This window comes from Hyperoodon ampullatus (assembly GCF_949752795.1).
Source record: "Hyperoodon ampullatus genome assembly, chromosome: 1".
NCBI classification, from domain to species: Eukaryota; Metazoa; Chordata; class Mammalia; order Artiodactyla; family Ziphiidae; genus Hyperoodon; species Hyperoodon ampullatus.
Window position 1 is genome coordinate 57560573 of NC_136914.1, and position 27639 is coordinate 57588211.

The 27639-nt window shown below is 41.0% G+C and overlaps 2 protein-coding genes across 2 annotated transcripts in view; one reads left to right on the plus strand and one right to left on the minus strand.

Annotated features, from left to right (window-relative positions):
- The window catches only part of CTNNA3 (catenin alpha 3), a gene marked incomplete at both ends in the record, with an annotated part of 1638358 nt that overhangs the window by 1602548 nt on the left and 8171 nt on the right, over nucleotides 1-27639 (minus strand).
- LOC307057607 (dnaJ homolog subfamily C member 5-like) lies at nucleotides 25784-26622 on the plus strand (the record flags this gene model as incomplete). The annotated part of the gene is made up of 2 exons (XM_079710783.1): nucleotides 25784-26276; nucleotides 26350-26622. The coding sequence occupies 2 exons, from the start codon at nucleotides 25784-25786 to the stop codon at nucleotides 26451-26453; spliced, it is 597 nt and encodes a 198-aa protein (XP_079566909.1). The 3' UTR covers nucleotides 26454-26622.

The following is a 27639-nucleotide window of genomic DNA, read 5'->3' on the forward strand; positions in this document are numbered from 1 at the left end:
ATGACTAGAGAAAGCCCACTCACAGCAAAGAAGACCCAACACAGCCAAAGATAAATAAATAAAATTTTATTAAAAAAAAGAATAAACTCATGATAAGAGCATTGTTTGGAGATAGAAATTAAGCACTTATATTTGGAAACAAAACCTTATACAAAATTACATTGTGAAAAATATCCATTTCTTAATTAAACCTTGAATTCCAAGGAAAAAAATTTGGTTAACATTTTCATAAGCAAACCTGGAAGATCCCCATTGCAGAGGAAGAAAGAAAAAAAAAAAAAACATTTATCCTGTATTTAAAATAGAAGACCTGAAACTCTTATTGAAAGCTAGGTTGGTGCATGTCATCAAATAGCCGAGGCTTTTAACAAATATGGACCACATCTTTGACATCAGACTATACATAATCCTTCCTGCTCTGCAGTCCCTGGAGATTTTGCTTGTTTATTATTAATGGAGCATTAAGTATTTGCTTATTTGGTTATCTGGACCCAGTTCTTAGCCAGGAACTGAAAAAGAACTTACAAGCTATGGGGGAAATATGTGGATGAAAATTGTTTTTGTCTGCTCTGCTATTCCCTTCCCCTGTCCAAAAGACCCTCTTCTTTATTCTAATTTGCTTTATTCCCATATTCACAACCCAGACTGGAGTTCCTTGTAGCAAGCCTTTATTTCCTTTCTTGGAAAATGAGAATAACCATATTATCCTATAAGATTATATGAAGTTTAAATAATATAAAGTGTTTTTTAAGATGCATTACATGACACAAATTTTGGATGCCATTTAATGTGTGTTTTCTAGTCCATTCCCCATGGAATCCTTGTCAAAGATGTTCTCTCTGGGTCTACCCATATCTTGCTCTTAGGGCCCCCTGTGCTAAATGTGATGAAGTCAATTAACAAAGCACATTCTATGTGCTTTACAAGCAGTCAAGTAGGGCCATGTGTCTTTATCGTGCATTATGTAAAGATGATAATAAGTCTGATTTATTACATGGGTTTTCACATATTCCAAAAGACGAATATCTCACTATTATCAATCTAATTTATATATCAAGAGTTAAAAGATACTTGCCCAGATAAAGACAAATTATAGCACCTTGTTTAAAACCTTTGTCTAAAATGAACAATAAGTATCATTGTCTAAAATGTTCCTTCAGAATTTATTTTAAGTGCCACAATTCATGACGCTTCCCACTGAACATTCCTCTATTATTGTTTAGATCCTCCAAGCACCAAATGTTTTCCATAGAATAGCCTGAGCTTTGAAATTAAAATGGGCATTCCAGAAATGCTTCGTTCCTTATAATAAATGCCAGAGAAGTAAGAAATGTGAAAAGAACATTGTATAAGAACATTGTGCTTCCATCAAAAAAAATGCAATTGCAACTTGTTCAAGTTTAACCTGTCTTCTTTTTAAATACCCCAACATACAATAGTTATTTATTATTGATTAAACTAAAGTCATGATGCTTTCAATGATTCATTTTATTTCAGAAAGTAAATATGGCTTGGTAAGCCTGTGGGGAAAAAAAAGAAAGCTAAAACTATTTCTTACCCCAAATCACCTATGGGGATCTAACTGACTCCCATAGGTGACTGTGATTCCTGAAAGTAAATGATTCTCACCAAGGGTTGGAGGGTGCATATGTTATTTGAAAAAGTCTTCCATCTCTTCAAGGAATACCAACAAACAGTAAAATTAGCCCTCAAGTTATTTTGTAAAGTAATTCATATTTCTTTTTTCAATACAAAATCAGTTATATTTTTACAAAGAACACAAAAATTTTAGCTGGAATTTACAGCAAAGATTATCCTAATGTAGGCTCCAAGCCCACATCTTGCTAGCCTTTCTTTTATCACTATGCACAACTGATCCCTTTCCCTCTTTATCAGACCTTAGGGGGTCCCTCTTATATTGATAATCTTTGACTTCAGGTGTGCATCTCCTGAAGAACTTGGGTTTATTCACTTTTCTTCAGTCTATAAATCTGTATTAGGCTTCATCATAGATATAGAATGAGCTCCCCACTGAAGTAGTCCTAAATTAGAGACTTTGAGTAATATAAAAAGAAGAAATTCCCTACTTTTTTCATTCTGCACATGTATAATTCCATAAAACCAGGTGTATTTTAATGGTATGTAATATTTATATATTGAAATTTAGAGTAACAAAAAATAAAAGGGTTTTCTAATCTTTCCTAATTCAAGTGTGCTTCCCTAGTTGCTCCAAACATACTGAAAATTAAGTTGTCCAAAAGACCCTTCTTCAAGTCATTGATAATTTCAACTGTTCCTTATTTCCTACAAAAGCAACTTTCACTGTGTAAACGAAAGTACTGGGAAAGACTGAAGTGTTGAGAACTCAGAAAATACATATCCTTCAATTAACATTCAGCACTCCCCCAAAACCAAAACAATTTTCTTTTATTTCCTTTTAAGCCAATAAACATTTATTGAGCACATATTATGTTCAAAACAATATCCTAGCCATTTAGAAAATAAAGATAAGGAAGCTTCAGTATGGTGATATGAAGGGTACACAACTAGCTGCAATATAAAAGGCAGAATAACTGCCTAAACTTATAAGTAAAAAGAAAGTGCTGAAGAGATGATAAACATTCACAAGGATTAAGTAGGGCTTCCAAAAAGAGCCATTAAAGACAGATGGTTTTCCGGCATGAGAGACAGAGGGGAAGGCAAGCCAGGTGAAGGGGACCATGTACAAAGGGGAAGAGATGGAAATTATTTTTGTCTGAGAGTAGCAGATAGTCAAGTTTGGCAGACTACAGGGTAAAAACAGGAAATTGGGTCACAAATAAGTCTAAGAAGTAGGTGGTAGCTTAAATACAAAAAGTGCTGAAAGTCAAGGAAAGAGTTAATATTCAATTTAATATGCAATAGACACTTCACACAGCATACCCAAAGTGGAAACCTTCTTCCACCAACCTGCCTTTCTTCCATCTGTTTCTTACCTCAGGCACTGACACCTCTAGCCTAAGGCAGAAACCCAGAGGTCATGTGGGCTACTCCCTCTCTCTCATCCTCCTCTCCAGGTTCTTTATATTGTCTCTTTAAAAGCTTTGTTGCTGGGGGACCTTCAAGATGGTGGAGGAATAAGACGTGGACATCACCTTCCTCCCCGCAAATACATCCACATGTGGAACAACTCCTACAGAACACCTACTGAACGCTGGCAGAAGACCTCAGACTTCCCAAAAGGCAGGGAACAGATGCCCTCAGGCACCCTACAAGCAGAGGCAGGGCCAAATCCAAAGCTGAACCGCAGGAGCTGTGCGAACAAAGAAGAGAAAGGGAAATTTCTCCCACCAACCTCAGAAGTAGCGGATTAAATCTCCACAATCAACTTGATGTAGCTTGCATGTCTGGAATACCTGAATAGACAAGGAATCATCCCAAAATTGAGGCAGTGGACTTTGGGAGCAACTGTAGACTTGGGGTTTGCTTTCTGCATCTACTTTATTTTTGGTTTTATCTTTATCTACGTTTAGTATTTAGAGCTTATTATCATTGGTAGATTTGTTTATTGATTTGGTTGCCTTTTTCCTTTTTTTCATATATAAATTTTTTTCCTTTTTCTCTTTTTGTGAGTATCTATGGGTATGCTTCTTTCTGTGATTTTTTCTGTATAGCTTTGCTTTTACCATTTGTCCTGGGTTCTGTCCGTTTTTTGTTTTTTTGTTTTCAGTATAGTTTTTAGCACTTGTTATCACTGGTGGATTTGTTCATCGGTTTGGTTGCTCTCTTCTTTCTTTCTTTTTTTTATTACTCTTTAATTTTTTTATTTTTAATAATTTTTTTATTTTAATAACTTTATTTTATATTATTATTTCTTCCTTTCTTTCTTTCTTTCTTTTCTCCCGAGCCATGTGGTTGACGGGTCTTGGTGCTCAACCCTGCTGTCAGGCCTGAGCCTCTGAGGTGGGAAAGCCAAGTTCAGGACACTGGTCCAACAAAGACCTCCCGGCCCCACGTAATATCAAACAGCAAAAGCTCTCCCAGAGATCTCCAATTCAATGCTAAGACCCAGCACCACTCAACGACCAGAAAGCTACAGTGCTGGACACCCTATGCGAAACAACTAGCAAAAGAAGAACACAACCCCACCCATTAGCAGAGAGGCTGCCTAAAATCATACTAAGGTGACAGACACCCCAAAACACAACACCAGACGCAGCACTACCAAAAGAAAGACAACAAACAGCTTCATCCACCAGAATACAAGCACCAGTCCCCTCCACCAGGAAGCATACACAACCCACTGAACAAACATTACCACGGGGGTCAGACACCAAAAACAACAGGAACTACAAACATGCAGCCTGCGAAAAGGAGACCTCAAACACAGTAAGTTAAACAAAATGAGAAGACATAGAAGTACACAGTAGATGAAGGAGCAAGGAAAAACCCACCAGACCAAACAATTGAAGAGGAAATAGGCAGTCTACCTAAAAAAGAATTCAGAGTAACGATAGGGAACAGGATACAAAATCTAGGATATCAAATGGAGAAAATACAAGAAACGTTTAAAAAGTATCAAAAAGAACTAAAGAGCAAACAAACAATGATGAACAACACAATAAATAAAACTAAAAATTCTCTAGAAACAATAAATAGCAGAATAACTGTGGCAGAAGAATGGATAAGTGACCTGGAAGATAAAATAGTGGAAATAACTATTTCAGAGAAGAATAAAGAGAAAAGAATGAATTGAGGACACTCTCAGAGACCTCTGGAATAACACTAAATGCACCAACATTCAAATTATAGGGGTCCCAGAAGAAGAACAGAAAATAAAAGGGGACTAAGAAAATATTTGAAGAGATTATAGTTGAAAACTTCCTTAATATGGTAAAGGAAATAGTCAATCAACTCCAGGAAGCACAGAGAGTCCCATACAGGATAAAGCCAAGGAGAAACACACTAAGACACATAAAAATAAAACTATCAAAAATTAAATACATGTGCTTGCTTCAGCAGTACATATACTAAAAATTAAATTAAAAAAAAAAACATTAAAAGAAGCAAAGGAAAAACAACAAATAGCATACAAGGGAATCCCCATAAGGTTAACAGCTGATCTTTCAGCAGAAACTCTGCAAACCAGAAGGGAATGGCAGGACATATTTAAAGTGATGAAGGAGAAAAACCTACAACCAAGAATACTCTACCCAGCAAGGATCTCATTCAGATTTGATGGAGAAATTAAAACGTTTACAGACAAGCAAAAGCTGAGAGAGCTCAGCACCATCAAACCAGCTTTACAACAAATGCTAAAGGAACTTCTCTAGGCAAGACACACAAGAGAAGGAAAAGACCTACAATAAGAAACCCCAAACAATTAAGAAAATGGTAATAGGAACATACATATCGATAATTACCTTAAATGTAAATGGATTAAATGCTCCCACCAAAAGACACAGACTGGCTGACTGGATACAAAAACAAGACCCATATATATGCTGTCTACAAGAGACCCACTTCAGACCTAGGGACACATACAGACTGAAAGTGAGGGGATGGAAAAAGATATTCCATGCAAATGGAAATCAAAAGAAAGCTGGAGTAGCAATCCTCATATCAGACAAAATAGACTTTAAAATAAAGATTATTAGAAGAGACAAAAAAGCGCACTACATAATGATCAAGGGGTCAATCCAAGAAGAAGATATAACAATTGTAAATATCTATGAACCCAACATAGGAGCACCTCAATATATAAGGCAAATGCTAACAGCCATAAAAGGGGAAATCGACAGTAACAAAATCATAGTACGGAACTTTAACACCCCACTTTCACCAAAGGACAGATCATCCAAAATGAAAATAAATAAGGAAACACAGCTTTAAATGATACATTAAACAAGATGGACTTAATTGATATTAATAGGATATTCCATCCAAAAACAACAGAATACACTTTCTTCTCAAGTGCTCGTGGAACATTCTCCAGGGTATATCATACCTTGGGTCACAAATCAAGCCTTGGTAAATTTAAGAAAACTGAAATCATATCAAGTATCTTTTCTAACCACAATGTTATGAGACTGGATATCAATTACAGGAAAAAATTTGTAAAGAATACAAACACATGGAGGCTAAACAATACACTACTAAATAACCAAGAGATCACTGAAGAAATCAAAGAGGAAGTAAAAAATACCTAGAAGCAAATGAAAATGAAAACACGATGACCCAAAACCTATGGGTTGCAGCAAAAGCAGTTCTAAGAGGGAAGTTTATAGCAATACAATCCTACCTCAAGACACGAGGACATCTCCAAAAAACAACCTAACCTTACATCTAAAGCAATTAGAGAAAGAAGAACAAAAAAACCCCAAAGTTAACAGAAGGAAAGAAATAATAAAGATCAGATCAGAAATAAATGAAAAAGAAACAAAGACAACAATAGCAAAGATCAATAAAACTAAAAGCTGGTTCTTTGAGAAGATAAACAAAATTGATAAACCATTAGGCAGACTCATCAAGAAAAAAAGGGAGAAGACTCAAATCAGTAGAATTAGAAATGAAAAAGGAGAAGTAACAACTGAAATTGAAGAAACACAAAGGATCATGAGAGATTACTACAAGCAACTCTATGCCAATAAAATGGACAACCTGGAAGAAATGGAGAAATTCTTAGAAAAGCACAACCTTCCAAGATTGAACCAGGAAGAAACAGAAAATATAAACAGACCAACCACAAGCACTGAAATTGAAACTGTGATTTAAAATCTTCCAACAAACAAAAGCCCAGGACCAGATGGCTTCACAGGTGAATTCTATCAAATATTTAGAGAAGAGTTAACACCCCTCCTTCTCAAACTCTTCCAAAACATAGCAGAGGGAGGAACATTCCCAAATTCATTCTACAAGGCCACCATCACCCTGATACCAAAACTAGACATAGATGTCACAAAGAAAGAAAACTACAGGCCAATATCACTGATGAACACAGATGCAAAAATCCTCAACAAAATACTAGCAAACAGAATCCAACAGCACATTAAAAGGATCATACACCATGATCAAGTGGGGTTTATCCCAGGAATGCAAGGATTCTTCAATATATGCAAATCAATGAATGTGATAAACCATATTAACAAATTGAAGGAGAAAAACCATATGATCATCTCTGCAGGTGCAGAAAAAGCTTTTGACAAAATTCAACACCCATTTATCATAAAAACACTCCACAAAGTAGGCATAGAGGGAACTTGCCTCAATATAATAAGGCCATATATGACAGACCCACAGCCAACATCATTCTCAATGGTGAAAAACTAAAACCATGTCCACTAAGATCAGGAACAAGACAAGGTTGCCCACTCTCACCACTATTATTCAACATACTTTTGGAAGTTTTAGTCAGAGCAATCAGAGAAGAAAAAGAAATAAAAGGAATCCAAATTGGAAACGAAGAGTAAAACTGTCACTGGTTGCAGATGACAGGATACTATACACAGAGGATCCTAAAGATACTACCAGAAAACTACTAGAGCTGATCAACGAATTTGGTAAAGTAGCAGGATACTAAATTAATGCACAGAAATCTCTTGCATTCCTATACACTAACGATGAGAAATCTGAAAGAGAAATTAAGGAAACACTCCCATTTACCATTGCAACAAAAAGAATAAAATACCTAGGAATAAACCTACCTAAGGAGACAAAAGACTTGTATGCAGAAAACTATAAGATACTGATGACAGAAATTAAAGATAATACAAAAGATAATACAAAGATATACCATGTTCTTGGATTGGAAGAATCAATATTGTGAAAATGACTATACTACCCAAAGCAATCTACAGATTCAATGCAATCCCTATCAAACTACCAAGGGCATTTTTCACAGAACTAGAACAAAAAATTTCACAATTTCTATGGAAATACAAAAGACCCCAAAGAGCCAAAGCAATCTTGAGAAAGAAAAACAGAGCTGGAGGAATCAAGCTCCCAGACTTCAGACTATACTACAAAGCTCCAGTAATCAAGACAGCATGGTTCTGTCACAAAGACAGAAATATAGATCAATGGAACAGGATAGAAAGCCCAGAGATAAACCCATGCACATATGGTCACCTTATCTTTGATAAAGGAGGCAAGAATATACAATGGAGAAAAGACAGCCTCTTCACTAAGCTGTGCTGGGGAAACTGGAGAGCTACATGTAAAAGAATGAAATTAGAACATTTCCTAACACCGTACACAAAAATAAACTCAAAATGGATTAAAGCCCTAAATGTAACACCAGACACTATAAAACTCTTAGAGGAAAACATAGGCAGAAAACTCTTTTACATAAGTCACAGCAAGATCCTTTTTGAAGAGAAACGGAAATAAAAATGAAAATAAACAAATCCAACCTAATGAAACTTAAAACCTTTTGCACAGCAAAGGAAATGATAAACATGATGAAAAGACAACCCTCAGAATGGGAGAAAATATTTGCAAATGAAGCAACTGACAAAGGATTAATCTCCAAGATTTACAAGCAGCTCATGCAGCTCAATTTCAAAAAAATAAACAACCCAATCCAAAAATGGCCAGAAGACCTAAAGAGACATTTCTCCAAAGAAGTTATACAGATTGCCAACAAACACATGAAAGAATGCTCAACATCATTAATCATTAGAGAAATGCAAATCAAAACTACAATGAGATATCATCTCACACCGGTCAGAATGGCCATCATCAAAAAATCTACAAACAATAAATGCTGCAGAGGGTGTGGAGAAAAGGGAACCCTCGTGCACTCGTTGTGGGAATGTAAATTGATACAGCCACTATGGAGAACAGTATGGAGGTTCCTTAAAAAACTAAAAATAGAACTACCATATGACCCAGCAATCCCACTACTGGGCATATACCCTGAGAAAACCATAAATCAAAAAGAGTCATGCACCATAATGTTCATTGCAGCTCTATTTACAATAGCCAGGATATGGAAGCAACCTAAGTGACCATTGACAGATGGAATGGATAAAGAAGATGTGGCACATATATAGAATGGAATATTACTCAGCCATATAAAGAAATGAAATTGAGTTATTTGTAGTGAGGTGGATGGACCTAGAGTCTGTCATACAGAGTGAAGTATGTCAGAAAGAGAAAAACAAATACTGTATGCTAACACATATATATGGAATCTAAAAAAAAAAAAAACGGTTCTCAAGAACCTAGGGGCAGGACAGGAATAAAGACACAGAGGTAGAGAATGGACTTAAAGACACAGGGATGGGGAAGGGTAAGCTGGGACGAAATGAGAGAGTGGCATGGACGTATATACACTACCAAACGTAAAACAGGGGCTTCCCTGGTGGCGCAGTGGTTGAGAGTCTGCCTGTTGATGCAGGGGACACGGGTCCGTGCCGAGGTCCGGGAAGATCCCACATGCCGCGGAGCGGCTGGGCCCGTGAGCCATGGCCGCTGAGCCTGCGCGTCCGAATCCTGTGCTCCGCAACGGGAGAGGCCACAACAGTGAGAGGCCCGCGTACCACAAAAAAAAAAAAAAAAAACGTAAAACAGATAACTAGTGGGATGCAGTCACATAGCACAGGAAGATCAGCTTGGTGCTTTGTGTCCACCTAAAGATGTGGGATAGGGAGGGTGGGAGCGAGACACAAGAGGGAGGAGACATGGGGATATATGTATATGTATGGCTGATTCACTTTGTTATAAAGCAGCAACTAACACAACATTGTAAAGCAGTTATACTCCAATAAAGATGTTAAAAATTTTTTTTAAATCTCTGTTTCTGGGCTTCTCTGGTGGCGCAGTGGTTGAGAGTCCGCCTGCCGATGCAGGGGACATGGGTTCATGCCCCGATCTGGGAAGATCCCACATGCCATGGAGCAGCTGGGCCCGTGAGCCATGGCCGCTGAGCCTGCGCATCCAGAGCCTGTGCTCCACAACGGGAGAGGCCACAACAGTGAGAGGCTCGCATACCGCAAAAAAAAAAAAAAAAAAAAGCTCTGTTTCTCTCACCCCCTTTCTCCAGCCCAGGGCTATTGTTTCCAATAGCTGCTCTCTGGATTACTGCCCTACCTCACACTCCCTCCAAGCCACCCTCCATGACACAGAAACAGAACCTCCATCTCAGCTTTATCCTCCACTCCATCATTATGAAAAATATATGCATTGATTCTGGCCCTCATCATGTCTCCACACCCACCCCACACTTCTATTAGAGCCATCTCTCTACAATGTAATTGTGACACATTTGTACCTGGTTAAAACCTCCCAGTAGCTCCCTGATGCCTATAAGACAAAGTCCAAAGCATGGTTTGGATAAAGTCTAAAGTACGGTTTATAAGTCAATTTATTATCTCACTTCTGACTAAATTTTCATTCTCATCTTCCATTCATGGAGTTTGACAACAAACTACTTTTTAGGCCCAGAATGGGAAATGTTTGGCATCCTCAACCTAGAACAACTCCCTCCCTCAGACAGCCCATGCATGTACCTCTCACACCACTCATTATAGTGTTCTGTAATTAGCTATTAACATACTGCCTCCCCAGCTTTACCAGGAACTCAATAAAGGAAGGGGCCATGCTTGACTCATCCTGAAAATCCAGAGCTAGTGCATTGTAAATAATAAATAAATGGTGGTTGACTTAATGAAAAAATGAATGAAACTCTAGATTTTCAAAACCTTAAACCAAGAGCCACAACGTTGAGTGATATGTACTAGGTTACAAATAAAGCTGGTAGCTAAACCAAAAGTAAAATTTAAGTTTTTTGATAGTACATGGTAGTTTTTAAACCAAAAGAAATCCCTAAAGCAGGATATTCTGACATTTCCCATGTCTAGTATCATGAAAAAGCAAATTTTTGTAAATTCTGAATAAACAGATCTCCATTTGTATAGTTTATTTGGGGTCTGATTAGTTCAAAGTGATCTGGAATCAAGTATATACTTATATTCAGTCTTTTTTTGGGAAAAAAAAAGACAGGCTACATAGTTCGTTTTCAAAGTATAAATAAAAGAGCAGGCACACAATTTTTATTACTGATTTTCATTTAAAAAGAAAGGATTAAAAAATCCTATTATTAGGGCTGCCATAATAAAGTCCCACAGAGTGGCTCAAACAAGAGAAATTTATTTTCTCACAGTTCTGGAGGCTAGAAGTCCAAGATCAAAGTGGTAGCAGGGCTGATTTCTTAAACCTCTCTCATTGGCTTATAGATGGTCACCTTCTCACTGTGGCATGTTCTTTTCTCTGTATCCACACATCCCTAGTGTCTCTCTCTGTATGTCCTAATCTCCTCTTATAAAGACATCAGTCATTTTGGATTAGGGCCCACCCTAAAGACCCCATTTTAACTCAATACCTCTCAAAAAACCCTGTCTCAAAATACAGTCACATTCTCAGGTACTGAGGGCTAGGACTTAACATATGAATTTAGGAGGAACACAATAAAGTCTATAACAACCTCACAAATGACACAAAAAGTATAAAACAACCATCATCTTTTTAAATATAATTTAGGGTTTTGTTTGTTTGTTAGATTAACAACCACTGTTAACTAGAGCTATTATTTGGAGCTATTAAGGAATGATAACAAAGCACATGTAGATCCCTCTGCAACTCCACCAGCCCTCTGGGCTACACAGAGGGCATAACAGAGCAAAGAGATTTACATGTCAAACACATAAACAGCTGTAGCTAAATGTCCTAATCCAGGAAGTATACTTATTCCTGGAAAAAAATACAAACTGAAACACATCTAGGGAAAGATTACACGCTGAGACTAATATCAAATATTAGTTTCTTCCAGTTTTTACTTACAACCCAAAATCAAACAAACATAAAAAACAAGTTTGGACTCCACCATTCATTTATTCAACAAATATTGATGGTGCACCTGCACTGCCAGGAGGATATGGCAGTGAGCCTCATTCTACTGAGGGAAGACAGAGAATAAACAAACACATAATAATTGTATAGCACAGTAGCGGTTATTGACATGTGCTCTGAAGAAAGTGAACAAGGGTATGGAAGTAGATGAGAGATGGGAAGGGCCTAGTATAGATTTGGTATCAGAGAAGGCCTGTCCGATTAGATAATATGGACCCCAAGGAAGTAGAGAAGTAAGACATTTGAATATTTGGGGGGAAATATTACAAACAGATGAAACAGCAAGTGCAAAGTCTCCAACATCGATTTTGGATTGGTGTGTTCCAGGAGCAGCAAGAAAGTTAGTGCACCTCCTGCAGAATGAGGGGAGAGCATAAGAAATGAGGTCAGGCTGGCATGTAGGCACCAAATCGTGCAGGCATTGTAAATCACCACCAATATTCTCAATTTTATTCTTGTGATTGGAAGCTACTGAAGATTTTAGAACAGGGAAGTAGCATGATCTGACCTAAAATATAAATGGATCATTCTGGCTGCTTTGAGAGAGTAGACTGGAGATTGGGCAGGGATTGGGGAGAGGGGTGAGGAATGAAAGAAGAAAAAGCAGTTAGGAGGCTGTTGCAGTAGCCCAAGAGGAGACCACACTGGCTTGTTCCAGGGAGCAGGGGTGGACTTGTTGACAAGTGGCAGAATTCTGGTAATTCTGAAGTTAGTCAACAGGGTTTGTTCTGAAATGAGTCAACAAATTGTATATGGGTTATGAAAGAAATGGGGGGTTAAGGATATTTCTAAGGCACATGGCCTGAGCAGCTGGGTATAGAGGTAATAGAACTTAAAAAGCAATGAGTAGGGAGGGGAATCAAGAGTTGAGCTTAGGCATTTTAAGTTTGCCTATTAGAGTTGCTAAGCTGGAGACTAGTATATAATTCCAGAGTTGAGAGAGGTAAGGGCTGGAGATATGTTTCTTACAACTTATATTTTCATTTTAATTACTCACATATTAATTGTTTTGCTGGTCTTACTAAAAATTTCAAAGATATTTGAGAACTCTATTTGTTTTCCAAAGTCATGAGACTGGATGAGATCTCCTAAAAACAAAGAGAAAGCCATTTTTGCCTCATTTTTGTTGTAAAAATTAAATATCAGTCACCAATCTTGAACCCTTTTGGTCGGTGCTTGATTTAGATGTCTTAAAGTTCCTTCTTTAAAACACTGGGGGCCTCCCTGGTGGCGCAGTGGTTGAGAGTCCGCCTGCCGATGCAGGGGATACGGGTTCGTGCCCCGGTCTGGGAGGATCCCATATGCCGCGGAGCGGCTGGGCCCGTGAGCCATGGCTGCTGAGCCTGCACATCCGGAGCCTGTGCTCCGCAACGGGAGAGGCCACAACAGTGAGAGGCCCACGTACCACAAAAAAAAAAAAAAAAAAAAACACTGGGATATTTCCATAGTCCCTTAATTCTAAAACACCAGCAATTATATTATATACCACCATCAATTTAACCACTTTTTTTCAGAATGCAAGTATGGATAATACTTTGTCAGTAATGAACCTGACAATTCCAAGGCTGAGCCATGAGGCCTACTATCCCAGGGAAGGATAGAGCAGACAGAAAAAAGATACCATCTCTGAGTTTCAAGGATCAATTTCTTGCAGTCTTAAGCAAAAAATAGTTGTGAAAGCCATTAGAGAAATAAAAAATTATTTTCTAAAATTTTTAACCCCCATTAGCAAAAGCTAGATCTGATAGACTAGAGCATGGAGTCATATGAAAAAGATATGGTAGGACTTCCCTGGTGGTCCAGTGGTAAAGAATCCACCTTACAATGCATGGGACGCAGGTTCAATCCCTGATTGGGGAACTAAGATCCTACATGCCGCGGGGCAACTAAGCCCATGTGCAACAACTACAGAGCCCACACACTCTGGAGCCCACGCACCACAACTAGAGAGAAGCCCATGTGCCACAACGAAGACCCGACATAGCCAAAATATTAAATAGATAGATAGATAAATATTTTTAAAAAATAAAAAGATCTGGTGAGAGAGGAAAAAGAAGTAAGGAAGCTCTCCTTAACTAGCTCCAAAAGACTATTGGAAGAAGGAGCTCACAAGTAAGAAAGACAAGCAAAATACATTTCTTTATTCCCCCTCTCTAAACACACCCAGACTGGGGAGCTGCGTTAGCATGATTGAGGGAAAACACTGAAAGCAGAGGGAATTTGGCTCCATTTATCTTTGGGACTCTGGAAGAAAACTGCCTCAGAAGCTGCCCTGAACAAAACTTGGGGTGGCCACAGTGTAATCTTGGCATCACAGTGTAAATAGATAAAAGGAAGGCCAGCTTAGCTTTCCTAAGCCACTCTTGATTCCCATGAGGTATGGATAAGACCCAGACCATCCTAGATACCTTGAAGGAAAAAGTGTGACTGTATTAAAGACTGGTGGGCCTGCCCTGAGCCCACCATAATGAGAACCAAGGTAATCCTGCAGCAGAGGCTGAGAGGTAGACAGATAATGCCAGACACTTGATGGAGAATGTAGCTGGGACTTAGGGGCCTGAAGCACCATCAAGGGCCAAGGCAAGGTTACGGCATCCTTGGAGAACCATGGACCCTAACCAAGCTGAGAGACAACAGTCCACAAATTTTATCAGCTATAGACCACATCAGAAAATGCACAGTAGTGCCCAGAGAACAGCCATGCATGGTACTGTTCACCCCTCAAAGGTCACCAGTCAGGAGAGCATCCCAGACCAGCCACTCTGCAGCAATAGGCACTAAGTGTCCAAAGGTTACCACGTGTATACAAAGGCCCCATCTCCCATTCCCAAGAGGTCACATAGACAATGCCCCCCACCCCAACCACACATTTCTGATCATTTTATCCAAAAGGACCTGAGTAGTTACCAAAAAGGACGACTTACAGCACTGAATCACACTAGTTTGCCAATCTTATTGGCTGAAATATAAGACCAATTCAATTGAATTGGCCCAATCCAATTCAGACTGGGAGATTTATCCCAATCTCCAGGGAGTGGAAGCTTATGAGGAATATCAAATCATTTATAAAAGACAGAAGAGCTAAAGTGTACTGTAGATAAATTTGTGATCCTCTACAAGTATCAAAAAGGAAAACTACATTGAATGTTCATATCCATTCTACGATACATTCTAATTTCAGAAATGTTAAAAATGTGAAGAGGAGAATGTGGAAAAATGTGTCTAAATTGAAGAAATGCAGTATCGGGGAGCTTCAAGATGGTGGAAAAGTAAGATGTGGAGTTCACCTTCCTCCCCACAAATACATCAGAAATACATCTACACGTGGAACTGCTCCTACAGAACACCTACTGAACGCTGGCAGAAGACCTCAGACTTCCCAAAAGGCAAGAAACTCCCCACGTACCTCGGTAGGACAAAAGAAAAAAGAAAAAACAGAGACAAAAGAATAGGGACGGGACCTGCACCAGTGGGAGGGAGCTGTGAAGGAGGAAAGGTTTCCACACACTAGGAAGGCTCTTCGCGGGCGGAGACTGCGGGTGGCGGAGGGGGGAAGCTTCGGAGCCGCGGAGGAGAGCGCAGCAACAGGGGTGCGGAGGGAAAAGCGGAGAGATTCCCGCACAGAGATCGCTGCCGACCGGCACTCACCAGCCCGAGAGGCTCGTCTGCTAACCTGCCGGGGCAGGCGTGGCTGGGAGTTGAGGTTCGGGCTTCGGTCGGAGCGCAGGGAGAGGACTGGGGTTGGCGGCGTGAACACAGCCTGCAGGGGGCTAGTGCGCCACGGCTAGCCGGGAGGGAGTCCAGGAAAAAGTCTGGATCTGCCGAAGAGGCAAGAGACCATTATTTCGAGGTGCGCCAGGAGAGGGGATTAAGAGCGCCGCTTAAAGGAGCTCCAGAGACGGGCGCGAGCCGCGGCTAAAAGTGCGGAACGGACCCCAGAGACCGGCATGAGACAGTAAGCTATGAAAAATTAAATACAAAGAAAAAAATATTAAAAGCATCAAGGGAAAAACAACAAATAACACACAAGGGAATCCCCATAAGGTTAACAGCTGATCTTTCAGCAGAAACTCTGCAAGCCAGAAGGGAGTGGCAGGACATATTTAAAGTGATGAAGGAGAAAAACCTACAACCAAGAATACTCTACCCAGCAAGGATCTCATTCAGGTTTGATGGAGCAATTAAAACCTTTACAGACAAGCAAAAGCTAAGAGAATTCAACACCACCAAACCAGCTTTACAACAAATGCTAAAGGAACTTCTCTAGGCAGGAAACACAAGAGAAGGAAAAGACCTACAATAACAAACCCAAAACAATTAAGAAAATGGTAATACGAAAATACATATCGATAATTACCTTAAATGTAAATGGATTAAATGCTCCCACCAAAAGACGCAAGAGGGAAGAGATATGGGGACATATGTGTATGTATAACTGATTCACTTTGTTATAAAGCAGAAACTAACACACCATTGTAAAGCAATTATACTCCAATAAAGATGTTAAAAAAAAAATGCAGTATCTTGCAAATCAGGGTTGAGAATGCAAATTGTTTCCTAAAGAAAAAACTCATATGAAAATCACTAACCACACTTGTTAAGCCTTAACTTGCAGAGCACTCAGTGCTATAATAATATATATATGCATATATATATACATACAATATATATGTATACAGAGTTGACCCTTAAACAACATGGGTTTGAACTGCAATCAACTTATACATGGATTTGTTTAAATAGTAAATACTACAGTACTACACCATCCGAGGCTGGCTGAATCTGCAGCTGAGGAACTGTGGATACTGAGGAACCATGGATGCAGAGAACCAACTGTAAGTTATGTGCAGATTTTTAATTGTGCAGAGAGCCTTTGCCCCTAACCCCTACGTTGTTCAAGGGTCAACGGTATATCCAAACTCAGCTATAACAAAGTTAAGCAGCTTCCCCAGAGATAAAAATTATGCCTAGATTATAACAAACTGTGTCCTGGTTCCAAACACCCTAAAGGAGAAGCACTAGCTCTTGAAAAATCTCATTTCTCAGGCCATGCTTCCTAGTGTCCCAAAGCCATTTCTGGGTGGAACAGAATCACCTGGCATGAGACTAACCACAGGCTTGGAGAGGGAAGGGAGTGTGGGTGGCTAGACCTAAGTCGAAGTATGGGAGAGGCAGATCTCCTTCAGAAGAAATGCACTGGTCACACAAGACAATCACTCTTGAGAAGCCCCTTCAAGGACTCAGTTGCAGAGCAATGATATCAGTATCAGTTTGGAAACTCCTGGTGACTTCACCACTTAAGCACCACTCAGCATGTAGCTAGAGATATAGGGCAGTGGTTTTCAACCCTGGCTACCCAAGGTTGAAGTTTAAAAGTTGAGATTTACAGTCTCCTACACCAGCTTCTCAAACTTTAAAGTGATACAAATCACCTGGGATCTTACTACACCATAGATTTTGATTCAGTGGATCTGGGGCAGGGTTCTGCATTTTTAGGAGTTCCCACATGAGCCTGATGGTGGCAGTCCATGGACAAAACTTTGGTGGCAGCAAGGTCCTACTCTAGTGACTGTCAATAGAATCACCTGGGAGGCTTTCAAAAATACTGTTAATAGTGTCCTACTCCAGAGATTCTGATTTGATTGGCCTTAGCTGTAGCCTAGGGGGGTATCAGGATGTTTATAACTTCCTCAAGTGATGCCCTTTTGCAGCTAAGGTTGAGAAGCACTGGTACAGATAATTGTAAGTGTAAACTTCTTCATGTGATGTACCACATAGTAATTTCAGACTTGTGCATTATGAATCTCTTTCCTCATTTCCACTTCCTCCACCTCAAACTGAGACCACCAAAACAAAGCATGCCATGGGTACTCAAAATCCTAGTGTCCACCATAAACTAATTCATACGTGAATCCATAATGCTATCTATTGGTAGATTGCTGGATAAAAGACAGCTGCAAAACGTAGCTCCAAGACCTCTCAGCTGCAGTAGTTTTCCTAGAGCTGCTCCTAATAGCCCTGCTCGGACCCAGAAGAACTAACTGAGCATATTACAAACAGAGCTGATGAAGGTTACTCACCACCCCCCGGGGAATTCCTTGTAAATTTATTCAAGACGGACACCACCAAACCCCATTAAAAAGACAAAGAAGGGTCACCATTCTGGGGCAAGCCTGGCTCCAAGAGGCAGAACCATGATCACGGCTGGCTGATATAATTGCCAGCACAGCAGTTCTCACATTGTAATCATCTGGGAGCTTTTAAAATTACTACCTAGTCCTACTCCCAAAGATTCTCATTTAATTGGTTTCCTGTGTAGCTTGGGCACTGGGATTTTTAAAAGCTCCCCCAGGTGAATTTAATGTGCAGCCAGGGTTAAAAAACATTGGGCAAACAGGATCTCAACAGTAAGAGGAATTTTCTGAGTTGCCTAGTTAGCACTCTTCCCCCAAATGAGGCTTCTGTGTCTCTCACAGGGTTTAGCCACAAACCACAATTTATCTCACAAGGCCTCTCAACTGTGTGTGGGAAAGTGCCCATTTCTTACCCCTCCTTAACCAGTGTAAGTACAGAGTATCTCCAAGAGAAAATGGTCAGTCTGGAGCAGGGATCTGCAAATTAAGTACCAAGAGCCAGATCTTGCCACTTGCCTGTTTCTGTAATTAAAGTTTTATTGGAACACAGCCACATCCATATGTTTACATATTGTCTATGGCTTCTTTCAAACTACAACAGCAAAGTATCGGGTTGGCCAAGAGGTTCGTTCGGTTTTTTTCCATAAGATGGCTCTAGTAGCACTTAGTTGTCTTTAACTTCATTCAAAACGATTTTGTTAGATTGTATATGACAGCTGTTGTATCAGCATGAAGATAAAAAAAGACTTATCAAAATTGGTGAATTATTGTGTAGCCATTTTGATACTGAAGATAGAAGAAAAAAGGCAACATTTTCAGCATGTTATGCTTTATTATTTCAAGAAAGGTAAAAACGCAACTGAAACGCAAAAAGAAAGATTTATGCAGTGTATGGAGAAGGTGCTGTGAATGATCAAACATGTCAAAAGTGGTTTGCGAAGTTTTGTGATGGAGATTTTTCACTGGAAGATGTTCCATGGTCGGGTAGACCAGTTGACAGAGATCAAATCGAGACATTAATTGAGAACAATCAACGTTATACCACGTGGGAAATAGCCGACATACTCAAAATATCCAAAACAAGCAGTGAAAATCATTTGCACCAGCTTGGTTATGTTCATTGCTTTGATGTTTGGGTTCCACATAAGTTAAGCAAAAAAACCTTCTTGACCGTATTTCCTTATGCGATTCTCTACAAACGTAATGAAAACGTTCCATTTTTAAAACAAATTGTAACGGATGATGAAAAGTGGATACTGTACAATAATGTGGAATGGAAGAGATCATGAGTCAAGCGAAATGAACCACCACCAACCACACCAAAGGCCGGTCTTCATCCTAAGAAGGTGATGTTGTGTATATGGTGGGATTGGAAAGGAGCCCTCTATTATGAGCTCCTTCTGGAAAACCAAAAAATTAATTCCAACAAGTACTGCTCCCAAGTAGACCAACTGAAAGTAGTACTCCACGAAAAGCGTCTGGAATTAGCCAACAGAAAACACATAATCTTCCATCAGGATAACGCAAGACTGCATGTTTCTTTGATGGCCACACAAAATCTGTCACAGCTTGGCTGGGAAGTTCTGATTCATCCACCGTATTCACCAGACATGGCACCTTTGGATTTCCATTTATTTCGGTCTTCACAAAATTCTCTTAATGGAAAAAATTTCTATTCCCTGGAAGGCTATAAAAGGCACCTGTAACAGTTCTTTGCTCAAAAAGATAAGTTTTTGGGAAGATGGAATTACGAAGTTGCCTAAAAAATGGCATAAGGTAGTGGAACAAAAGGGTGAATACGTTGTTCAGTAAAGTTCTTGTTGAAAGTGAAAAATGTGTCTTTTTACTTAAAAACCGAAGGCACTTTTTGGCTAACCCAATAGTTACAACAGACATCCTATGGCTGTTGTTGTGCTGACCCCACAGGCCTGCAAGCCTTGTAGTTGCCCAGCCTCAAGGCTAAAGAAAGAGCCCATAGACAGTGACAGAGACATCAATGGTTTATTGGTCAGAGGGATCTTACCCAAAGAGTCCTGGAGCGATACCCCACCATTTACAGCAGACAGTGGGCAGGACATGGCAGCAGTCTTCACTACTAAGGGGAGAAGGAGGCTACTATTTATAGGGGGGAACTGATGTCAGGTGGAATTCTCAGTTAACAAGGACTAATTAAGACCTATAATTAAGAGGATTGGATAGTCATGTGAGTGAAGCAGGGACTGATTGAACAGGGGGATCTACAGAGAGCAAGAGAACAGCCATCTTGAATGGCCTAACCATACAGCTGTCAAAGCTGAAACTATTTACTAACTGGACCTGGACACAGAAGAAGTTTGCCAACCCCTGGTCTAGAGTCATGGAGTTGTCAAGCTGCAGCAGTATCTCCTGGGACAAGCTGAGTGTTCTAAAATAGACCACGGGATTCTGTGAAGGGTAGAATCAACCACAGGCAGTGAAAATATCTACATCTGGGGGGATATGGACTCTTCTATCCTTTCAGCCAGATGAACCACAATTGCTCCCATCAATCTAGCATTTTCCACTAAAATGGCAAGTGGATCTGGGCTTATCAGTCTATACCACCAGCTGCCTGCAGAATCAGTTAATAAATGAAAGATCTAATTCCATAGCTAACCTAGAAGTGGATATCTGTGGGATCAATCTGAATCTGTGAAGGAAAATGTTGAAAAAAAAGTATTCACAGAAGTGAAGTGGATCAGAGGTGATCAGAGAACCCAGAGCAAGGGGGCAACAACATTGGAGTAAGTAAAAAAAGAATCAGAGTCTGATAGAATAAAAGGCCTAGGAAGCAAGCTGAGAAGAGGTGAAGCATGTTCCGAGACTGACATCTGCCCACAACTAAGTTCAAAGCTACCACGTTCTGGTGGTGGGGGTATCCCTTGTATGTTCACCATACACACTCCCATGGGACTTGTGCTATTTTAATCAAATAGCTACCAGATTTTCTTATCTTTATTTTAATTTAAGAAGTGGCTTCCTTTTTCTCAACTATTTGTTTCTCAAGGAATACTATAGCTTAACAACGTTCCCACGGGAGCAGTTTTCTAGCAGTAAAGGAATGCAGAAATTGAAGAATTCACTTTATTAGAATCAACTATACTGAATCACCTTAAACTGTAAAACATTAGAGAGGCAGAATTAAGTTTATTTCTTCATCCTACTGTAAAAATAACATATTTATACTTATTAAGCCTTGGACATATAAGTAGTTAAAAGACATTTACTTTACTAACTTTCAAGGTTACTTGTTAAGATTATAGTCAAAACTCCAATATTTGATTATAATCTACAAGAACACTATATGTGTGCAGACTTGTCTTTGAGATTTTCTTGGAAGCTTCAAGATTAATTCTGACATAAATTCTACTGATAGAAAAAACAGCAAGGATGAAAAAAAGAAGCTTGGAGATAAAACCAACAAAACCAAAACCAAAGAAATATAAGTAAATGGCATCATGCTCATTCAAAATGACCTATAAAAATGATAGAAATCAACCACAAACAAATGAAACTTGAATTATTTTCTGAAAGAAACAAAGGAAATTATATTCTAGGAGGCTAAGAAGCCAAAGCAGGTCCTCTCCCTGCTACCTGGAAGTCAATCAGATCTCTCTGTAGAAATGAACCCTTTGGGTATCAAGGCATCTATTTTTTTTTTTAACCTTGGCTTAAAAAGAGGAGAAAGAAATTATGCTGAGAGTTCAGTATGGCAGACAGGTTCTGCATAGGAGTCAGGGAGAAAAGAAGAACATGGCACTGAGAGGAGTAAGGATTAACAGTTTCCATCCAGACACTTGGACAAGGAGAGGAAGGAGATTAGGGGAAAAGCTGAAAGGGGTTGTTCTCATAAGGAACTTTATGTGATTCTAGGTACATGATTCATTGGGACCATATGACAGAGTGAAGCACAGTTAGGAAGAGAGGTATTCTCCCCTCTTATGAAGGAGTCCAGTCCTGCTACCTTGAGGATTCGAAGCTTTAGAGGCATTGGGACCTTGGCATGTCCATTTCTAGTCTTAAAATGGGTATCATTGGCAGTTACCTTCCACATATCAATAAGATGCAACCGGCCAAAATGGAAAAACATGGTGGACAGTCTGCTTTGGGGACATTGGTGAGTCAAACCTCAGAGACTCCAAAAATTGGAGATAAAGAGAAGAGCAGCAGAGAAGCTGTGAAGGAAAATCTCCATTCTAGCATAAGTAAGTGAGGGCAATTATAAGAACCCTGGCTTGCTGCTACTAACAGAACTTCTTCTGAACTTTCAGCCACTGAGGAGATTGGAGGTCAGGGAATCAGATGACATAAGGAAGACAAGCATCAGGCCTACACGGCCCATGCTCAAGGGAACTGGAAACTGTGAGGCCCCACAGAGGCTAGAATATTATTCTGAGACTAGTTTGTGGTGTGGAGATTGGAAAGATCCAATTAAAACCATGGTAACTAGGTAATCTTACTGTCCCTCAACAGCAGGAGTTTGTGGATCTAAACTTGAAAACTGCTCCGATAGAAATTTCCTCCATGTCTCTGTTTCTTTCTGTGTCTTTCAGCTTTGCACATGATATAACTGTTTAACGGTAGGCAACTGCATAACACTCCCCAAAGTCAATTCCCCAAAGAGAGGATGGCAATTGGACCAATTCACCATCATCCCCCAGAGGCAGAGTTCTCATGACAGATTGCCTCACAGGCTTCTTGTCAACCTATAATTGTCAATAAGACAGTTGCCCATCCTGATAAAGTCAGCTGTGATCAGGGTAGAAAGGTGACTAGTCATTAGATGCAGAGTTAACAAACAAGGAACCCTTAAAAAGGAGACAATGGAAAGATAATAGTTTTTAGGGTTGTTCACAAATATTCCCACTCTCCTGGGCACAGGGCAAGATCACACATCTAGCATCCCCACTGACCACATAACTTTCTCTGACAAAAGCAATGTGAGTGGAACTGACATATGTCATATCCAGGTGGACATTTTAGGAGCCCTTGCAAGATTAATAATGTTCTCTTTCCCTATTGTAACCATAGTGGAAATAAATACTGAGATGGAATCTACATTAGCCTGGGTCCCTGAGTGCCTGTATTAAAGCAGAGACCCCCAGCCAACTCACATTAAAAATGTAGGGGCTTCCCTGGTGGCGCAGTGGTTGAGAGTCTGCCTGCCGATGCAGAGGACACGGGTTTGTGCCCTGGTCCAAGAAGATCCCACATGTCACGGACCGGCTGGGCCCATGAGCCATGGCCACTGAGCCTGCGCGTCCGGAGCCTGTGCTCCACAACGGGAGAGGCCACAACAGTAAGAGGCCCGCATACCGCCAAAAAAAAAAAAAAATGTAGTTTGACAATCCCACTATTGGGCATATACCCTGAAAAAACCATAATTCAAAAAGAGACAAGTACCACAATGTTCACTGCAGCTCTATTTACAATAGCCAGGACATAGAAGCAACCTAAGTGTCCATCAACAGATGAATGGATAAAGAAGATGTGGCACATATATACAATGGAATATTAGCCATAAGAAGAAATGAAACTGAATTATTTGTAGTGAGGTGGATGGACCTAGAGTCTGTCATACAGAGTGAAGTAAGTCAGAAAGAGAAAAACAAATACTGTACGCTAACACATGTATATGGAATCTAAAAAAAAAAAAATGGTTTTGACAAACCTAGAGGCAGGACAGGAATAAAGATGCAGACGTAGAGAATGGACTTGAGGACACGGGGAGGGGGAAGGGTAAGCTGGGAGGAACTGAGTAGCATTGACATATATACACTACCAAATGTAAAATAGATAGCTAGTGGGAAGCAGTTGCATCGCACAGGGAGATCAGCTCAGTGCTTTGTGACCACGTAGAGCGGTGGGATAGGGAGGGTGGGAGGGAGATGCAAGAGGGAGGGGATATGGGGATATATATATATATATACATATAGCTGATTTAATTTGTTATACATCAGAAACTAACACACCATTGTAAAGCAATTATACTCCAATAAAGATGCTAAAAAATAAAATAAAATAAAGGGGAGGCATCCCTTAAGAAATGGGGGGAAAAATGTAGCTTGAGCAGGAAACGAACTTTTGTTAAGCCTCAGAGATTTGGGAGTTGTCTTATCACAGCATAGCCTAGCTTATGCTGACTGATAAAAAGTTGAGCAGATATTCTTCAACTTGACCCAATGAGTATTATAGAGTATATAAAAACCATTCCTAAGGGACTCCCAGAAATAGATGTGAAACACTATCGAAGTGGAAACCTTGAAAAGGCTAAGAGGTCCTATAAGAGTTAGGGGTGGGAGCCAGAGGAATAATGTTTATTACTATTGATCTAACTCTATATTCACCACTTGAAAACATGGGATATATCTACATCAGAAAATATATTTGAACCTTTGCCCCAAAAAAGATCTTCTATCTCATAGGAGATAACATTATAAGGCGCTTGTTACTGTTCTTATTTTAAAGTATTTTAAATTAATTCTTCTAGCTCACATTTGACATGAATCTGACACATAGGAAATTATATTTTGTGGCAAATAAGATTATAGACAGTTCCATTATGTAATGACTGTAGCATGATTTAGCAGTTTATATCTCCTTCAGAGAGTATACAACATAGAGATGTAAATTCTTTTCATTGCAATTCTGCATAAACAGACTTTCTGCACTGCATTGCCAAACTTGGACCTTGAAAGTGATAAAGTACAGATGCCTACAGTTGCAATCATAAAAATGTAATTGCTGAGAAAAAAATTATTTCTGATCCATTGGAGGAATTTATTACAGAAGGATGCAACTGTGTAAGTTATCACACACAGAAAATGAAAGTGAATGACTGAAATATATCCCAGGCTGAACATCCCTGCAAAATAACCTAGTGATTTACCTGTCCCCAAGAGAAAAAAAAATAGATTAAAGATAAATCAAGTTTGGTGGGGAAAACTCTGGTAACTATAAAAAGAGCAGAATAAAGATTTATGAATAAATGAATTTAGAAGTCAGAGTGACATAATAGTATCTATGACCAATTACTCCAAAAATTAAAACATAATTTTGACTTTGAGTTATATATAGAGATGATAAGTAATTTCTGTGGAACCTTGAAAGCAAAGGAATATAACATGAAGATAAATAATGATGAAAGGTGAAAAATTTTTAATGGGGTTACTAAACTGATAATATTATCTGGTGGCATTATGAACTTAAAGATCATTAACTTCTTTTGGAATGTTTTCCACTATAATCGAAGACTATATTACATACTTGAAATAAACCATGTAACTATTTCAAATTAAACACTCTCTGAAAAAAGGAATATGATGAGATATTTAGTATGATATTTAGTATGATGCTATTCTAGGAAAAAAACCTGTAATATAATTTAATGGAATTTTTTACTTGTATTAATAGGTAATACATGATCAAAGTGACAGATACAAGAAGGTTATGCAACAAATCCAAAAAGGTTAGTTATTTTAAATTAATAACTTTGAAAAGTAGTGTTTTTTATAAGGAGAAACCCATTATAAATATCAAGAGTGTATGCAGGCCCCCGTCGCCTCTGCCGGTGCTGCTCCCGCGCCCTCTGCCGCTGCCCCAAACGCCGTCTCCGCTGCCGCCGCCGCCGGGTTCCGAGGCGCAGCCCCGGCTGAGGAGCGCGTCGGCCGGCTGCCCAGCAGCGCCGCGCAGGGAGGAGCGGAGCCGGCGGGCGGGCGGGCAGGCGGACAGACTAGCCTGCCATGGCAGACCAGAGACAGTGCTCACTCTCTACCTCTGGGGAGTCCCTGTACCACGTTCTGGGGCTGGACAAGAACGCAACCTCGGATGACATTAAGAAGTCCTACCGGAAGATGGCCTTGAAATATCACCCTGACAAGAACCCAGATAACCCAGAGGCCGCAGACAAGTTTAAGAAGATCAACAACGCCCACGCCATCCTGACGGACTCCACGAAAAGAAACATCTACGACAAGTACGGCTCGCTGGGGCTCTACGTGGCTGAGCAGTTTGGGGAGGAGAACGTGAACACCTACTTCGTGCTCTCCAGCTGGTGGGCCAAGGCCCTGTTTGTGTTCTGCGGGCTCTTCACCTGCTGCTACTGCTGCTGTTGCCTCTGCTGCTGCTTCAACTGCTGCTGCGGGAAGTGCAAGCCCAAGGTGCCTGAGGGCGAGGAGACCAAGTTCTACGTGTCCCCCGAGGACCTGGAAGCGCAGCTGCAGTCCGACGAGAGGGGAGGGGACTGACACTGTGCGGGAGTGTTTGTGGTGGCGGCGGGACGGTTGAGGTGTGAACGTGGACGCCGGAGAGGCTGCAGACACGCCAATCGTCGTCCAGCCGGCGTCCGCCACGGAGACCACCCAGCTCACAGCCGACTTCCACCCCAGCTATCACACCGATGGGTTCAACTAAATTCAGGAGAAGCTGTGATTCGAGGGTCAGTCAGCACCCAGCCACTCGACCTTAGAATCATGGACTGTAGTCCCAGAGGTGGGGCGGGAGCCGCCCTGGCCCCAGGAGGGCAGCGCCAGCCCGCCTCTGTGCCCGCCCACCCGCCGATCCCTGACACACGAAGTGCGTAGCATGCAGTGTTTAAAGCAGTTTAGCCACGGTCTTCTTCTTCTGTTGTTTCCTTTTTTAATAGCATGAGCGGGGTTACGTTCCATGTCTGTCTGTGTTGTGAGCGTGTTGCGGCCAGGCCGCATTCCCCGGATGTGGGGCCGCCTCAGGGCTCTCAGGCAGGTGGACGCAGCGGTTGGACGGCCCGTGTGGTCCCTCGCGGTCAGGCGGGCTCGGGCGGGACGGCACTCCGCTCCCCGTGCCCATAGGGGCCTGAGGCAGGTGCTGCCTGGCTGGCGCCGTGGGGTCTGCTCCCTGCCCCGTGCCTGCCAACCATGTGGCCACAGGCAGGGCCTCTGGACTCACCTGCCAGGAAGGAGCTGGGCCCACTCTCCCAGCGCCGGGGCGTTTCTGTGGCATTCGTACCAAGAACAGTCTGTGCGGGACCCGTTCACCCCGTCTGCTTAGCCTGTGGCAGTTGTTTCCCACGTCTGACCTGAGGCCCCTGTGCTTCGAGTATGCTCCCTCCCGGGCGGGGAACGTTCCCACACGTCCCCAGGCCACGAGCTGGATGGAAGGGGCCCCTCCCGCACCCCATTCTCCCCTTCCCTGCATCATCCTCCACATTCCTTCAGGCCCACCTGGCCTCTTGGTAATGCTTTTTGAACCTCTAAGAACCACAGATGGCAGCAGCGGCCCAATCAGTGGTGGTCAGAGGGGCTGAGAGGCCAGGCTGCCGGTGGCGAGTGGGCTGCACAGCCCTCCCCTCTGTGCCTCCCAGAGCTCTCACCCACCCGCTCTCCTCCGACTGCTCCCTTTGGCTGTCGTTGATGGTTTGGGCAGAGCTGGAGACGTCGGGTTCACGGAGAAAGGACCAGCTGGACCAAAGGCACACTCTGGACAGATGGTTGGGTCCCCAAGTGGCCCTGGTGCCCTTGGGCTCGTTAGCCCGCAGCCAGACCACAGAAGCCCCGCTCACCTCTGTCCGTGCACCGTCTGTGGGCTGTTGGGAGCCAGTCTGTCTTGTCCGCGTCCATAC